The 18472-nt window shown below is 40.4% G+C and overlaps 1 protein-coding gene across 6 annotated transcripts in view; it reads right to left on the bottom strand.

Moving 5' to 3' along the window:
• The window catches only part of NAV3 (neuron navigator 3), a 275913-nt gene that overhangs the window by 115391 nt on the left and 142050 nt on the right, over positions 1-18472 (bottom strand). For all 6 annotated transcript variants that reach the window (XM_030002936.2, XM_030002937.2, XM_030002935.2 and 3 more), the window contains one exon: positions 11118-11233. In XM_030002936.2, the coding sequence (XP_029858796.1) occupies positions 11118-11233 (116 nt within the window). The remainder of the gene's footprint in view (positions 1-11117; positions 11234-18472) is intronic.

Here is an 18472-nt window from a genome sequence, read left to right on the forward strand (position 1 = left end):
AATTCCAGGGTGTAAGCAGGCAGAATTAAAGGCAAAGCAATACTTTACCTTTATATTTATTTGAGGGACTGAATATAATTCATATTTGCAGTGACTTTGCCCTTTCCTTCCTTGTTTACCCTTGTCAGTTGTCTTTTGCTGTATGTTAACACTGCCAATTCGTGCAGGAAAAACGACAGCAACTGTCTTTTTTAATATATATTGTACAGTAAATAGCATAACAAAGCCTTAAGGTATAATTGCGATACAAAAAAAAAAGGTACATATATATGCCAAACTGCCAAAATATGTTTTCACAGAGAAGAATATTTCACTTTCAGACAAATTCTACCATAAAAGTAGTGTTATTCTATTCTGGAAAGGTGAAAAGTTTGAGGTCTAATCCCTTTTGATCTCTCAGTGACAGAAAGGGTAATTTCAAATCCTTTCCACCATTTTTTTCTAAAAAGATACAACTGGAGTTTTATGATCTTAAAATACTACATAGTGCTACATCCAAAATCCTCATAACTGTAACTACTAAGTGTTTTAAAAATAATTGTTCTTTTTTCTTTCTATCCTTCTCTTAAGGCCTTGTCAATGGACTCATGCTGTACCATGGACGAACAAGTCAGAGAGTATAAACAGTTGCACATGATGACCGAGAAATTTTCTGCACCGAGTGCAACATCCTCAGACCTAACTTGCATCTGACATTACCTACATTTTCAGGACAGCACTGAGGCTCCCCATCTATATCAAGCCTCCTTCTGTACAGAGGACCACAGGGGTGACGAATACATGTTTTCTTCTGAAAGCTAGCTACACCATGCCTGCTAGAAGAGACATTACGGTGCTTACTGCAGCAGGATTGGGACCCATTGCGTGGGTTTAAAGGGAGCCCAGACTCCCCCAGGCACCTCGTTGCTTATTACTATGGCCCACTGACTTCATAGAGCCTGTCCATATTTACATGACCTAACATATCAGAAATACTCCCTGGCTTGTTATCTCAAGTGATTCTTGTTTGTACACTGAAGAAAAGCCAATCCATTTCATACACAGAGAGACCAGGATAAGAAAGATTAAAACCAGGGTACCCTGAAACTTTCAGTCAAAATTCTGTTCCTCTTCCAAGAAAGTGTGATGCAAATATTTTACTGACCCCGTGAAATATAATCTGCTCAAATCACTTGTAGCTTCATCGTTTGTGTTAAACATGAATATTCCAGAAGATTGTCCCCAAATTCTTGCCTATAAGCAGTAAACCATTACAGGTTCCCTCACTAAATTTCTAGAGAACACCTTAATTCCTTCCAGTGTGTGAGACACGTACACAGGAAATCAAAATAAACATTTTACAGAAATCACTAAATGCCTAGGTTAAACATTTACATTCACATTTCTGAAGCTCACCCATAATTGCACATTTAATAATGCTGTTCATAATCATTTCAGTACTTCCGCACGCGCAATTACAGCCCAAAGCAGATAAATGGGAGAATAATAATTCCATTAATTGTCTGATTTTCATAAAAGGATTTACAAATAATAAGCAGCTCCCCAGAGAATTTTCCACTCTTAGCTATTAACTCCATTCACAAAGGAAAGTACCAGTTTTACTCTGCAGGTGGGGAAACTGAGGCCCGCGAGAGAACAGGGATTTGCTCGGTGACACACAGCTGAAGAGGGGCAGGTGGAGAGCTCAGCTCCCTTTGCTAACAAGCCTCTAATCTCTACAAGCCCCTTTTAGCATACTGGTGTAGTCTAATAATAAAAGGTATGCATAAAAAGAGAATTCTCGCTTCTTTGTTATTTTGAGATGATAGCTTTTTACATTGACATACAGAGCAAAAATTTTATCCTGAATGTTTAAACACAGTCAGGGCTAACATATCCACCAGCAAAGAAGCTCCAGGCTAGACACATGCTATATAACCTTGGAAAAGCAAGCAGCCACTTCAACCATTTGACTGGCTGAAGAACAAAGCTTTGGAAATGAACACTTTGAGCACTCTTATAAAGGGCTGAGACATGAAAAGTAAAGCCAGTAACACAGAAGCCTTTTGAAGCACCTATGGCTGTGGACTTCAAATGCTCACTGGCATGCACTGATATAACAAAACTGGTTATTTAAACCAAACTGAAACCCTGGCCCTCACACTTCCATGTATAGGGGTGAAATTATCAGCGGCGGGGAAGGAGGAAGCAATACTGGAGGGACAGTTTGTACGTAGGCCGAGACATTTTCTGTCTAAACCATACCTTGGATTCAAGATTTCAATTTTAAATTTGTGAGAGCAAATGTCATTAAATTTAAATTATTTATGAGTAAACTAATAGCACTTACATGTTTCACCTTATTTTTTCAAACAGCTAAGCAAACTATGCTCAATTATTCACAGGCTGTTGCTGCCCACGCACCCATCAAAAGTGATTTAGACATTTGTCTTCATTTCATACAGTCTTTAGAGGTAAGAGTAAGCAAGCAAGGAAGAAATGGCTAGACCCTATTTTTGCATACTATTGCAAATAAACCCAGTTCTGTCTCGTGAAATCACTGTCAAGATTAAAAATCCGGTCCATACAGATATGTGCTATCACTTGGGTCTCCTCTTGCCCTTCCTGATGTCAAGCCAAAGTTAACTTACCTAAAATATCAGTATAAAGGACCTGTTCTAGGTCCCCCAGCATTGTTATTATGACATCTTCATCCAGCTGTGCGGTCCCTTCGCGCAAGCAGCCTTCCTCCTCCTCCTCTGCCCAGTTCCTGCTGGGGAAACGGGACGCGCAGGACGCATTTTCATCATCCGATTTTCCCCTCTCCTCGTTATCAATCTCAAAGCCTTCACCTGCATGCCGGTCTGCCGACCTCCTGGGCGTCCTGCTTCCAGCCGGTGGTATCGCCTGAAACGCCTGGGGTGCGGAGAGGCTGGAGTGGCAGAGAGAGTGCACCGACCGCGAGAGTGCCTTGGAAAGGGAGCCTCTGCTCCCAGCTTCTGCCTCCCGCTGATGGTAACTCTGGCTGGACTTGGAGGCGTTTCCAAACCAGTTCTCCCGGTATGAGTATCGCCTCTTCTCCCCTTCACTGATGAGCGTGAGATTGGTTAGAGACTTCTGCTTCTGAAGACGAACACACCCTCTTCTAACCTCCTTGCCTTTAAACACTGACAGTTCAGCAGATCGCTGCATCTTTCCGGCTGGGGCTTCACCTCAGTTAGATTTCATATTTCTGAGACGGACAGCAGTTCAATTCCCCCGAAAGGTCTGGGAGGTGATCCCTCCAGCACCGCACGCTGCACATCCCAGGTAGCACATACTTGCACTCGCGATGAAAAGCACGGCTCAAACATGCAGTGTACGTACTCTAAATGACTAGACAGGCACAGTCATTTTCTTTAAAATTACGCTGCTGTCTCTACTAAGCCACTTCTCTCCCGTCACATTAATCTGCAGTACTTACAGTCATTTTCACTTGGATTTCTCTCAGGCAGAAGAGAGTTGATCAAACACTCTGCTCCAGCACAGAAGTAATCCCAAAAGCCAACTGTGTTTTCCCCTCTCCATCCAATCACCGGTCTCATCGGAGCGGTGGGCCTGCATCTCTGTCTACAGCTGCTGCCTTCTGAAATCCAAAGTAGGCACAAGTGCTGTCTCGGGCTTTCCCCCCCCTCACCAGATCATGACTGATCCCGGCGCACGGCTCTTCACTTTAGATGGGCTGACACAGAACTGCAAGTACAGCCTCCACGTCAGAGCTCAATAAAGAGCCAAAATTAACCGCTGAAGCAAAGCTCTGCACATGCTTCCTTACATTTTAGTATTCAACCTGCATTCCCAGATATATGACTCTTCTCTGCTACTGCAGTGAATGCTGCTGGCTGCCATGGCAGCAAACATCCTGGTGAATTAAACCGGAGACACAGAAGCCTCTGCCCAGTTTACAGTGCCACAGGTTTCAAGACACGGCTTCACCTGAATGGGATGCTACAGTAACAGACCTAGCCCACAGTCAAATCCTATTTTTCTCCCCGAAAGGTAAGGATGACAAACTATTTCTTCCATATCACTGCTACTCCCTGTGCAGGAAGCTAAAAGCAGATTTGCAAATGGACCTTCAGTCTTGCCATTTCTTCTCTAAGTGAAAAAGATATAATTTAAGATCATAAAGAAGCTAAAAAATGGAACACAACAATTATAAAAGGAAATATTTAATTTCTTTCTCCTTAAAATATACCTTGCTTGCCTCTCTGTGAGATTCAGAGGCTAGTAGAGAATTAAGAAGCTGTAATAAAATCATTTTTTCACAATCTTCTGAAGAAAACCTATTAATAGAATAGTAATTTTTTTATTAAGCAACACAATACCATGTCTGAACTAAGTTCACCAGTTCTAAATGTTGTTTTTAAATATATTATCAAGAGAGAAAGAAGACTTGTGTTTAAATATATACCTTTTCTCACAGGGAAAAACATATTAGTCCCAGAAATAATAGACAGATGAACAAAGGACTAGCTGAATTGCATTCTAATTTTTTAGATACAAACTTTTTATGTAGGGGCAATTAATTTCATAAAACATTAAGTAGAAATCTACAGATATGAAAATTACTGTATAACAATACTGCTTTTGTCAGTGTGAAAATACGGTTGTCTCAAACCCCTACCTGAGAAACCTTGACAGGGAAGTAACCTTTAAAAATGCCACCCTAAGAATTACAGACTGTTTGCAGATTTCCTGTAGGAATAAACAGGTGTTAACAGAAGCCTCAGATGTACTTCTTGCTTTGTGTTGGCTCAGTTTATAGTTTTTAAAGATAAATAAGGAAAAAAATACACAGGAAAAACTTCTCAGACATTTTAAAGGAAGGGTACATTTTTTCCTAGGTAACCCTCATAAACACAGAGCTAATCTGGAAAAAAATTCAGTAGTCTCAAGCAGTGATGGTTTTCCCTATTAAATCACTGACACATTCCTAGAAAGACAGGGTCCACAACAAGAAGAGATACCGCTCCCCTCCCCACCTAGCCCACAAAGTCAAAGTAAGAGGAGACAAGAAGAATGCTCTGTCAGCCCGAGTACAAAATCATCCCAAACATTAAACGCCTGCCCCTTCTTCAGCATGGAAACAAAAGGTAGGACTGCCGTGGTTACTCCCAGGGTCTGCCAGTTGCAGTGGCATATGGGCCCTTAAATGGTTTTTATTTGGGAACGTGCTGGTCCCCGCCTGCAGCAGAGCCCAGCGCGCTGGTGCGGATGCTGACGTGGCCCCGGCTGAGGAATCAGAGCTCCAGCGCTGCCCGCATCCTCGGTACGCGCTGCCGGCGCCGGACGGCTCTAACAGCCTGTTCAGCACAGCTGAGAAGCTGTTGAGGTCGTTGGAAAGGCTTCACACGGCTTTATTTACAATAGGGAATTGGCACAGTGAAGGGCAATCTCACTCTTTTCCCACTCAATGGTTTTAAAACCTCAACTTATACTCAAATTGGTACAGTATTCTCAGTTGCTATGTTTCGAATTAATAGGAAGGGCAATGATTTGGCCCCGCACGGCACTGTGGTGCAGTGGGATCAAGTTTCCTACCATAAACAGCAAGGCTGAATGTCTCTCCGATACTCCAAATAAACGAATGGTAAATTCCTCACCCATCCTTTCCTGCCCAAACAGCTGCAGTCAGTAGCTTGTCTCCACGGTCAGCCGTAGGGAGGGATGGACCTGCTCTGCCTCCACGCCAAGCTCACAGCGTGCGTGCCTGGTCCTACGTAGCAGTCATCACTGCGATGCTGGATCTGGTCTCAGTAAACCTGCGGACAGGGCGTCCCCCCTCGCACTAAGCATTGCTCTGCTAGGGAAGCAGCGCATGGTGCGGCCGCTCAGCTCCGAGCATGAATAGACCAGATACAAGACTGCCCGAACTGGCCAGGTATATTTAGTCCTCTTTCCAGCTGGGAGCAGAAGATCTTATGCAAGGGGATGAAAAATCTTCACCCGGTGAGCTACGCCAACCCTCACGTATGGTGTTGGCAATAGGTGCCACACCAGTTCAGGCTGGAAGGGTCTCTGGTAGGGGTACAGCTGGCTCCCGGGCAGCCCGGTGGGTCTCAGTGTCTCTGCTGACATCTTTCTTCTCCCACCTGAGCTATTCACTGCAGTCCAGCTCCAGCAGGACACAGGTCACGGACCATCGTCCTGGCACGGGAATGACACCTGAAATGTGTGGGAGCCGCGTGAGGGTAGCTGGTGGCTCCAGCATCCACCTGTCTCATTTCTTTTTCTACATATATTAAAAATGCAAATGCTGGGAGTCAAATGCTGGGATATGGAGGTGCTGAGGCTAATCACACAACATTCATTCAGCCTTCGTGTGTACAAACACTATACTACAGCCCTTAATTAAAAGGTTTCATGAACTTTGCTCCCATTAATCCCATTGCCTCACTCGGTAGACAGGCCATCATGATTATCCTCAGATGCAGCAGATACATATGTACGTCTTGGACCAAATGCTCAGCAGAAAGAACACTGAATTTATCCTTCTGCTTTACCACTTCTCTCTGCAGGGTGTCATTCGACAAAACATAAAATTGCAATGTGGAATATTCCCAGGTTTATTTATTGAAAAACACTTTTGTAAAGCTCATCCCTCCATTTTAAAATGATGAAATATAGCAACAAGCAAATACATCTTTCTAAACTAAGACATTATAGGAGACCAGAGGAGAGGGAATGGTATGACAGAGCATTATTCCCAACTACCTTGCAGTTCAATGTATTCCTCACCCACCATGCAGGAATATGTTTAAATCAAGAACAGCACAGGGAAATTCCCCAACCCATCCCAGTCAGTGTAACATATTATCTTATTTTTACTGTCTCTTTCATAAAATGAATTATAAAAATGATTTTAAGAACTAATAATCTAGGGACAAATTTTGCTGTCAGATAAGACTTTCTTTGAAGTCTGAGTGCATAGTTTGGAGCCTTACAAATGAATTATGTAATAGATCTGCAAATGCATAAGATTATGAATCTCTTCAGCCAAGCTCACTTGAAAAAAAATTTGTAAACTATTTCCACACCTATTAATTATTTCTTTCAGGGAGTAAAAATTGAAGCACAGTAAACATAAAAGCTTGAAAATTGAATGTCTTTATGCTAATCCTGCCATTGATATTGGCCTATAACTCTTAAAATTACTTTTTCATTTCTGCTTCATCCCTCAGATTTTTTATAATTAGTCAATATTTGTAAATTCATGAATAATTATTTAATCAAACACTTTGCATTAAGCTCTTCGAACATGTAAACACTTGTTAAAGCCAAATGCTGCCACTGATTTCATAAAATATTGCTTTGTAGTTACTAATATGTATAGTTTACAATGGATTATTAAATAATTGCCTTGCTGACCTCCTTCTCCAATGAACTTGCAACAGAGATTGATAAACGTCACAGCTACTACAAGTAGAAATGCTGGGTAAGAAAGTCTGAACAACTTGTTCCTAGTCATACCACGAAAAACAAGAGCCAAACTGTATTACTTTACTAGCCTTTCTTTTCATTCTTGTTTTAAAATCCTGTCTATAAAGTTATACTCCAGTTTTGCAGAAACATAGATACTGAGTAGTCTTGTTGAGGCAACTGGTACATAAAGTACACGCAAGAAAGGGTGTTCATACATGGCTGCAGAACTGGTCCTTATTTAGGACTCCCAAATTTCTGTCTGGGATTTCCTGGGCAGAAGTCTACACATCTGCGCGCCACATGTGCAACGAGTCTACCGTACGCAGAATGCCCCGAAACCACTGCAGGGGTGACCCGCGCTTACAAACGGGTCTCGTTCAGAGCGTGTACGGCTATCGCTGGCACTGTGCATGCACAGGGGATCCAAGGTGCGCAGGAAGCCTTAGCACTACTGCGCGTGTGCTGTACGCCCGGTCTGCACGTGCGCTGTGGAAACATCTGGTACTGCTCTGGCTGAGCTGTGGAATATTCAGAGGGGAAAAAAAAAAAAAAAAGTAGGAAAAAAGCCTGAAGTGCTTCAGATCACATCTGGAACAAATTCCCAGCGGAGACAGAGGAACAGTGAAGAAACCCAGATTTACAGTAGCTCTACCAAGAGGCAGAACTGGCTTTAGGAATAAGCCATGTGGGAAATTACCTAGGGCAACAGATTTATGGGGACAAGCTAATAATAAAGTTGTTCAGTTTATCAGGGCCGCACTTCTGGGTCCATGCCTACACCAGCCTCACCACCTCCCTTGCCTGCCAGCACCATCCTCCCCTCACGGCTGTGCAAGTAAAACCAAGTGATCACTTGCAGAGTAGTGGGCAGGAAACAAGCGGCTTGCGCTCTGACTTTGCCCCATCCTTTCACCAGATCTGTGCTGGAGGACAGGAAAGATTTTTAAGGTAACCGGCTCCCTTAGAAACCGGGAGGAAGACAGAGTAGAGGAGAGCTGGAAACTACCCCTATCGCTTTCCCACTCCCCCATCATCGGTGTTGAGACAGCAGGAAAAGAATGTGAACTGCCTTGCTGGGCACAGAAAACAAAGGCATGACCATCCACCACTAGAGCAAGGAAATTATCTTGGTTTTGCTATCCTGAATCACTCAAAGAGAACGGTGCCTGACCAACCACTCCTAAATCTTTTTAAAATTATTTTTTCCACATCAAAGTTTTCTCTATATTGTGGAGAAGTCTTGAACCAGCCATGCTTACAGCGTCAGTCTAAGATTGATTGGCTGATTTTTCCCTGAAGTGGATTAGGAGCTCTGATATGATTTGCTTGGCTGGTTATGGGAGCAGTAATCTTCAGCCAAGAGACAATAACAAACATGAGCGTGTAAATATTCTGAAAGTAGAGAAACAGTTTATACAATGATATGGGCTAAGATATCTTAGTCCTGAGCACGTTAGCCTTGGCTGTAAATATTTGGCACTGTAAAAATAACAAAGACTAATGAAGCAGAAACACAATAAGGTGGGACAACACTTTATGAATGCGCTCCTACAAGCTGTTTAGTGGTTTCCACAGATGCTCAGTCCCTTGCATGATCCTTATTGATCCTTACTGCATACCAATATATTGTGCTAGTGTGTTTGGCTACCAAGTTGCAAAAGAAGCTTGAGATAATATAAAGATGATGCCCATCCACAGCAGCAGTGGAAGATTTCAGGAAAAAGGTAATATCAAAGCAAAAGAGACTCTGGATTAATCTTTTAACACCCTGAATATAAGTGACTAGATCAAAGAAATAACCCTTGCATATCTCCCTGCTACTACTGGTATAATCCCTTGATCATACCAGAATAAAGATGCTCCTAAGCAATAGAATTTAACTGTCTTTTCTCATGGCTAATCTATCATGGAATACTCCCCTGAAGAGCCATCACATGAGTTTTTTTCCATGCAGGTTCACCAATGACAGAATCACCAATGACTTGGTGATAGTTCACCAATACAGACCATTATTTATTCACCAAACGTAGTACTTGACCCGTTCATTCTTTTTGTTGCTAACAGCCAATCATGGGTGACACACATCTGTTTTCCTCTGTACACAGCAAACCATTGACCACATTTTCCCGGTAGTTCTGCTTTGCTGCCTGTTATGTCAGTCAACTGCTAATGACAGAGTCTGAATAATCAGATTAGAAACATCTCTGATGTCTAGTGCCCTTTATGCCATTTTCTTCTTTTTGATGCTGTTCCGTTTCTGTTCAGAACAGTAAAAAGGCCAGGAGACGTGATATCCCATTTGATCATTTCAGCAGGTACTGAGTCGATTTTTTTTTTTTTTTTATCATCTCTGTGGATAATTCCTTGAAGCATCTTTTGATTTGTGTAAGTGTTTCAATTATACTCTTTATACATGCAAGACCAATGAGTCTGATTTCTGGATTAATTAAAAATATTTTTTTATTTTAATTCTAAAAGGCATGCGTCACCTTCAGGGAACATTTCACCATGTTTCAGGGTGACATATTTATCACAAAATAAGGGATGTTAGACTTGGAAAACTTCCAAAGGGACTGAGACAAACCAGGACAAAATCTCAATTTCAGTATGAGTCAGCTAAATGCCAAGGCAGTCCCACAAAGCTTGGGCATCTGATTTCCCTTCTGGTGGAGAGATAATTTTAGACTGATGTGTCAAATTAGTGCTTGAAGTGAGTTATATCCTGTGTAAGAAGAACCACATGACTCGTTATAAATCCATTTGAATGTTAAAAATTTGGAGTAAAAGGGCAAATCTACGGGTGAATCCAGTGGGACAGCATTTCACCTTTTATTCTTGTAAAAATGATAATAAGAGTAAGGATGCTAATGAAAAAAACCCAAAACAACAACAACAACAAAATAAACCCCAAAACCCCAACAAAACAACTCTGGCAAAGAGTCCCTTTGAAAGTACTCCCACACAGCCCCGCAGTGCAATTCAGTCCTGATGGGAAAGTCAGCTGTGACACACTTTGCTTTTTGTGTCCATAGGCAGACTTATGGCCAGATCCTGGGCTGATGAAAATCAGTATGGCTTTGTTGACTTCAAAGGAATTATTCCAATATGATAAAAAAAAAAAAAAATCCCCTTACATTTCTAACCTAATAAGGACTTTACTCCAGGTTTACAAGGAATTCCAGAACACAATCTTTAGCAGCTTAGCTCTAACAACAGCTTAAAAGTCAGGTACAATAGTAAGGACTTGTTTGTTTTCTGAATATAGATTCATTTATAAAAGCAAAATATATCATGTAATTTATGTCTCAGTTCTAATGTTATGCTTTAATTTGATGATCTTAATGCAACAGTGTCAAACATTCTGAAGGTGACTTTCCACCACTCCTCTTGGAACATTCAGTATGACTAAAAAATAATAATGATGGGAAACCCTAGCTTGTGAAAGCCCAGTTTCTGCAAAATGATGAAGAGGATATTTGAACAGAAGGAGCCAGTTCAGATAAGAGAACTGTGCATTTCAAGCATTAACTGTGCATGACCCAAATTTTCTGCATATTTAATAGCACTCATGAATAGAGGTCAGAAGTATTATTTCAACCCATTGCAAAGCTCCTGGTAAGAAACAGATGTAAATAAAGAACTTCACAGGCTTCTCCTAACTTACTGTTACTCACCAGATATCTCCTCGAGGCACTGTTTGGCAGTCTTACTGAATGACAAATCCATTTTAGTAGGACTGGTGCAGGAGTCAGCAGGTGGTAAAGAGGTACTGTCATTTTCTGAGAGAGTTCTGAAATCAAGCAAGAAAATTGATTATTATTATCTGTCATTCATATGTTAATGGAAACAAATGTTACTTGCAGCTCCATCTAGAATCCTATCACTATATGGTGAAAATACCATGAATGTCACATTCTTACTGTGTTTGACTCCAGCTGCAGAAATTTGCAAGCAACTAGGAACTCTCTCTGTCTCTCTCTTCAGGAACAACTCAGAGTTAATGCTGGGAAATTTGGAGTTGTTTTGTTTCCTTGCTTTTTCTCTGCAAGAAGTGTCAACCAGATATAGGCAGAATCCATTTAAATTGGTTAAGTCACATCCCTGCACATATATAAGGGAAACGAGAACTTGTAATTGCTGAAATATTAAGTGAGAAAGGCCATGTGGGAAGAAGCTTGTGCAAGGCTGGAATGGAAATCTGGCCCAGATATTTAAATCTATGTGCAGCTTCTTTTGATAATGCCCCTTATATAACTCTGGGGAAATGGGATAACACAAGTTTTTCCATTAACTTGCTCATAAATAGCCCATATTTTCTTTGATGGTACATTTCTGTGGATATCATTGATAAATTATAATGGGAACCCTCTGTTGAATACAATTATTTGCTGTTGCACAATGATAAATAGCAAGAAATACACAAACACATGAATTATAATACAAAATAGATCACACAATTATTGTCTCTTCTTAAGGAACAGCTGTAGCATCTAGTTTACACGGGAAACGTTGAACTACAATGCCATTAAATAGCAACACGTACCACATTTGTATACAGTAAAAGAATACATCTAGATACAACAGATATACTAGCTACTACAGATATAACTAGCCACTTTATAAAACGGAAAAAAGTCTTCACATAGAGCTCAAGTTCTTCCAGCTTTCCTGACACAAAAAGCCCACTCACTCTTTTCATTTCTTAAGACTAGTGAAATATTTATATTCTAATTTTAAAATGATACATTTATAGCTCAATTCTCAAAATTCACCATAAAGTGTTTCCAATGACCAACTAAACTGTAAACACATTTAACTGTGATGAATGTGTATTTTATAAATGTAACTGATAAAAACAGTAACTTACCTCTCAAAATAATTTTATGTCAACTTATTTTATGAAATAACTTTCCAGTTAATATTTTCTTCAAAGTTACTAACTGAATGGATTTGTTCAGTGATTCATGACAGTAACTGAGGGAGCAGATATATGCACTTACAACAGCACAAGTACTGTTGTGGTGGAATCCATTGATTAGAATCATTTAACTTTGACTCTACTTACACAGAAATAGAAATGTAAATGATGTCTGATCTGATGCACTATCTTTCTTATCAATTTCCATACTTTTGGGATGCTGGAAACAGACAACTGCTCTCTAAAAAACTATTTTTGGTTCTCATCTACTATTTCTCTCTGTCACACACTACTGGAAACACAAGCTCAGCGCATGTTGCAAGGTTAACTATGTCCTACTGACCTCAAATGTAATTTTACATTTGGTGCTTGAGGACAGAGTCTTAAGTAACAAAAAGCCCACTCTATCCCTCCCCAATGAGCACACGCCGAAATTCCACAGTCCCACCTGCTTTCCCATATTGCTTCTAATCATCAGAATGAATGAGGGGTATGCCTACTTTCACTGAAAGCCACTTTGAGAGGCCACGAATGCTCATGGGCACTCCTGTCGGGGTTTAGTGCTGAGACTTAGTGCTGGATCAGTCCAGGACAAACTATTAGCCCCAAAACATATCTCAGAAAACATTTTATAATAATGGTAAAGGTAATCGAAGTGGTCTGCACTCCTTTTGTTAAACCCAAATCACAGAGCTGCCGGGGCTGGACCCAGAGCGAGGCTGGAGTTTTAAAAGAGGAACATTGGAAAAGAGAAGGTTGCTTTTGGTCTTGTAGGAAGAGCACCAGCTAGGTGGGTGCAGTTCAAATATTCCTAGCATTCTCCACAAAATGTGTATGGAGTTTACATCAGTCCATCTCTGGTTGGAAACAAAAAGAGATCCTTTTTGCCTGTTCTCCTTCTGACCCTATGGCATTAATTCCTGATTGTACAACTGTTCAATCATCAGTCTGCATCAACCCAGAAGAGCGATGTGTGACCAAGAGCCTTATATGTAAGCTGTCTTCTAAGAAAGCATAGAAAGGATCCATTCCTGTTTATTTGGACATTTACCATCAGAAAAGGATTAAGTGGTCTGGACCCCCATTGGTCACCAGTACCCAACATTTGCACTGATTCTTCATCTATTGAGTGGGGCTAGGTAACACAGAACTTCAGTGATCTAGATTGCCCTCAGGCAGAGAGTATTGCCTATAAAGTCAATACAGACGAATACATAACTCATTATTGACTGTATGGGAACACAGCTACTCATGTTAAAAGGACTGGATCTCCCTCCAAGAGTACAAACAACTAATGAGTGACTTACAGCAATTAAGTAAACTTCAGCATGATGAGTCAATTTGTTTACTTAAAAGAACAATGAATACAAGTTTTCAATCGTATTCATTGTTTGCTTGCCCAGGTCGCATCAAAACTTTTAGAGATATACCAAATGCCAATTAAAGCACTTTTCTGTTCTTCAGTGTTTTGTTGGCTTTTTTTCCATTTTCAAAAACCTGATGCAGCTATAAGCAGGAAGGTAAGTTGAAAAACACTGTGAGAAGAGATACTTCCAAAGTTTCCCATTCCAAATTTTAGAATCTGATTGGTGGGATTAATTGCAGCACAAAATCCAGTTTCTGGGACATGAGATAGCATTAGAATGTGAGCCTTAAAGTAAAAATACTGAATAAAAATAGCAAAGATCATATAACGCTAATAATTTAAAAATATTTGATTTAATTTGCAGAAAGAAAATCATGGAAACACAACCCAAATGTAAATAGGATGTGGTTTTCTTAAATTTATAGGCAGCCTGAAATAACAGATCTAAGAAGCGTGAAATGTCCCTTTTATCTCACTTGAAACTTGAAAGTTTAAATCTAATATAAAATAAATGTGATTTGCTATCAAAATAAATAACAAAGAAACCACTGTACTGACTTCATTCAGCATTTTTATGTTTAATTTTGTAAAAACATCAATGATTCTAATTACCTGAGACAACAACAGAAATCCTGCAGAGGACTATGGATTTTGCAGCAGTCTAAGTTCTGCTTACTTGAGAAAACTGGTTATTTATTGTGGAAGCGGTGGGCTAAAGGCACCTGCTCAGCCCTTGGGCAGCCGTGACGGAGGTACCCCAAGGAGGAACCCGGGGACAGGGCTGTCATCAATAGTTCTGCTCCCACCAGGTCTCCGCTGGGTTGCCAGCTGCCAGCACTTCCACAGCAGCCCTGCCTTTTGGTGCGTGATGGGCAAGGCCCTTCTTTTTTCTGGAGTCGAGCTTAGCCCAGATGGGCTGAGAATGGTCTAGGGCTGAAAGACTGCCAAGCAAAATCATGTAGAGGCCTCAGTTCTTGGGCAACAAGGAGGTTCAGGTATAGACCGGGTGCCTCAAACTTTGCTCTCAGCCTGTCACAGGTTGTGATACATTGGAGCAAGCATGTAGATGCCTGTTTGCTTAGCTCAACTATTCTAAATTTTTTTAAAAAAAAGGAAGATAAAATTGTGAGTTTTGTCTTCCCCTATACTTTTGGCTTGTACTTCTTTCTGTGGGACATATTAATCCTATGAATGACTTAAGTGATCTCTGCAGAACTGCAGCACAGATTAAGCTCAAGGGATGCAAACACAAATTAAAAGATCTCCTTAACCTTACACTTTGGTCTTAATAAATGGCCCTCTATCCTCTACCCATTCACAGCCCACTGCCTCAAAAAAAATTAAGTCTTGCATCTCTCTTGATATCAAGGGAAGTGAAAAGAATTTCAGTTTACTCAAAGCAACCCCATTGATACTTCTTCCAGTGCTGTGTATCTGCAGCACAGGTTAATTTAGGCAACCGTCATGAAAACAGGACAATCTGTTTTCTATTTTTAATCATGGCAATCAGAGAATATATTTGTCCCCAACCCACTGAGTTACATGCTACCTATTTGTAAGAGCATCAAACTCGCTTAATGGGACAAACCCTGCTCTCAATCACACCTGCACAAGCTCATTCAGTTTGATTAAAATGAGCCTGTACAGGAGTAATTAAGAACAGAATTTGGAACACTACTTAATAAGCTGTCTTTAACGCAGTCAGTCATTTCCTGCCTCTAACGAAATAGCCAACCTTTGATAAACACAGATAACATCAAAGATTTGTTTGGTTTTTACTCGACATTCCAAAAGATATCAGATGAATATGCTGGGGTTTTTTTCCAACATCTCTCTGAGGTGCAGCTGTCTTGAATGTGTATCACTGTCACTGTAACAGACTGGCAGGACCACATCTGGAATATGAGCAGCTTGATCACCCATATTCAAGACATGTGAGTTAAATTTGGAACAGCTGCAGGGGAGGGCTACTGGGATGCTCATGGGGAAGAAGAAACCCTTCTGAAAGGAAAGAAAAGAGGCGATTTGGTTTAGCCTTGCAAAAGAGAAGGAAAGGGATGGGATAATTCCCTCGCATACTTTAAAAAAGTGATCAAAAGAGGGAAAACGAATTTTAAGTTAAAGGACAATATTAACAAAGTAATAAATGGATGCAATGTCATCTTGTGGGTTGTAAACCCTTTCTAACAATGAAATGAGTGAGTGTCTGGAGGAACCTTCCCATTGAAGTAGTGGGAATTAACCAGTTCAAAATAAAACTTAGCTGGTTTATGAAAGGGTTAATATGGTTGCCAGTGACAGAACACTGAACAGAATATCCTTTTTAGTCCTTTATCCTACATTTTGCTGATTATTTAGTCAAAGGAATAAGGCCACTCTTGTCTGTATGGCAATTTAAAAGACTAACTTCAGATCCTAAACAGCAAGCAACTGAATTATCAAGCTTCTGTTTTAACTCAGCATTGATCAAGTATGTGTTTATAATGATTTCTTCGCTTATTTTCCTTCTTCCCATCTCTTAAGCCAACACCTCTACACTGGGAACTTTTCTTGCACAATTACTTGAGAATCAAGCATGAGAAAATGGGAGGATTTTTCTAAACACTATGTTTTTGTTACAAGTACAACTGGTGAGTGGCAATGTTTAGCTCTACCTACGACTGCAAAATTTTGGTGGTGGCTGTTGTTTTATTTTCACAACAGTAATGTAAATAACAGAGATCAATAAAGCACTGCAGTATAACTTTGAATCATCACATTTTTTAAAAAAGAGTTGCAGTACGTTTAGCAGCATAATCTGTTATTAATAAACACAATTAACTGATAGAATGTCTTTTACTGAAAACTTAATTTTAACTCCACAATCAGTGACGAGAAGTAGCTTCTAGTCATTAAAACTGGACGTAAATATGGCTTCAACAAACCCTGCAGATGCTGTGTTTGCAGGATCCTTGAAGAATAGTTTAATTTTTTCCCTAAGCCAGTATAAAAACATCCTGAACAGGCAGCTGGAATTGAATTTCACTGCGGCTCCAGAGGTGCAACCAGATTATATCCTCCTTCCCATCTGTCTCTGCTCTGCACTTCCCATGCACCCTTGAAGCTATGGTCTAGTAATAGAATTGTTTCAATAACCATATAAGAAAAGAGATAGGAAGAAGGTTTTAGTACCTGGTAACCTATTTACTTATTACACTGATATTTCCTTTCTCTGCCTCTATCTAGTGAACACTTTAGTCCTCACAGAATCGTAAAGTAATTTAGATCAGAAAGGTGTTGTAGATGCCATCTGGTCCAATGACCTGCTCAAAGCAGGTCTGGTTACATTAAGTTGCTCAGGGCCTCATTTTGTTGGGTCTTGAACGCGTCCGAGGACAGAGCTTCCACAGCCTCTCTGGGCAGCCCGCTCCTGTGTTTCACCACCCCCAAGGTAGAAATATTTTTTTCTAACTTTGAATCAGCATCTCCCCTGCTGTAACTTGCATCTGTACATCTTATCCTTTCACCCTGCATTTCAGGGAAGAGTCTGGCCCCATCATCTCTGCACCAACCTATTAGGTAGCTGAAGTCACCCGTTTCTTATTCCTCAGAGACGAAAGGAGTGCCAAACTGGTTTTTGTAGTCCAGCATTGACACCGAAAGAGTATCTCTGCGAGGTCTCAATTCAGACAGTGCTGAAACTTCTTCCAGATGTCGCTATCATTAAACTACAAATTTAGCTGAAGAACTGAAATTTAAGCAACGCACAACATAGAAGTGCAGCTCAGGATATTGAGTGGTCAGCTAATTCTCTGCAGCAGTTTCTTTTTCTCTTTCAGCATTTCAGGCAATAAGCAATTCCTGAGCACCATAGCCCCTGGGATTTGGGCACTTCAGATTCTATATTCCAGACATGGAAAAGAGACCCAGTAAGCTCCTGTAGCAGTTACTGGAGGAGTCAATAAAATAAAACTAAACTGCAGTACATGCGTCCAGTTACAACCCAACCTTCTTATATTGAAATATTCCTTTAGTGCTTGAGCAAATCCACAGCAAATGTTAATTGCCAACATATCACATACTTCATGTAGGGTTTGTGATGATTTACATCAACTAAGGATTTGCTCCACGGGGTGAGGTGACATTTGTGTAACTCCTGGGACTGTTAGTTATGTTTCCCATTTTACGGAAGTAACACAAACTTACACAATTTGACTCACAAATAATAAAGCAATGGTTGCATACAACAGGCTCTTCTCTGTGCGAGAAAATGTTTGGAATTACGGGTTACATTGCACTTTTGAGCAACGTGAAGGAAAGCCAAGAACTCCAAATACTGAGCAATTAACTTGTTATTCTCTTACTAAAATTTTAGGAGAAAGATTCAGACTTCTTTTTTTTTGTTTTCATTAATGCCTCCTTTTTTCCTGTTTTCCCTGTATCATAGTGAGCACTAAACTTCTGTGTTACTTTCTCCATCTGAAACTCAAGCACCACGAGGAAGATAACTAAATTCTATGGCCAATTTCAATACAAGTCTAAGGGACTCTGGCAGATGGCACAATTTCCATCTTCCTCCAATTCTGTTTGTGTAGAAGAATGTGTAATTTAAAGTAGTGGCTGGTATACTTTAAACAATTATACAGTCTCTTACAACTTGCTTTTAGTTGTTTTGCCTGCTGTATCTCTCTTATCAAGCTTTCTGGCAACTAAATTACAACTACTGCAGCCTTTCTTATACCAGTTGGACCCTGCAGTCAGCTTCA

The sequence above is a fragment of the Aquila chrysaetos genome, chromosome 26, assembly GCF_900496995.4.
Source record: "Aquila chrysaetos chrysaetos chromosome 26, bAquChr1.4, whole genome shotgun sequence".
Taxonomy (NCBI): Eukaryota; Metazoa; Chordata; class Aves; order Accipitriformes; family Accipitridae; genus Aquila; species Aquila chrysaetos.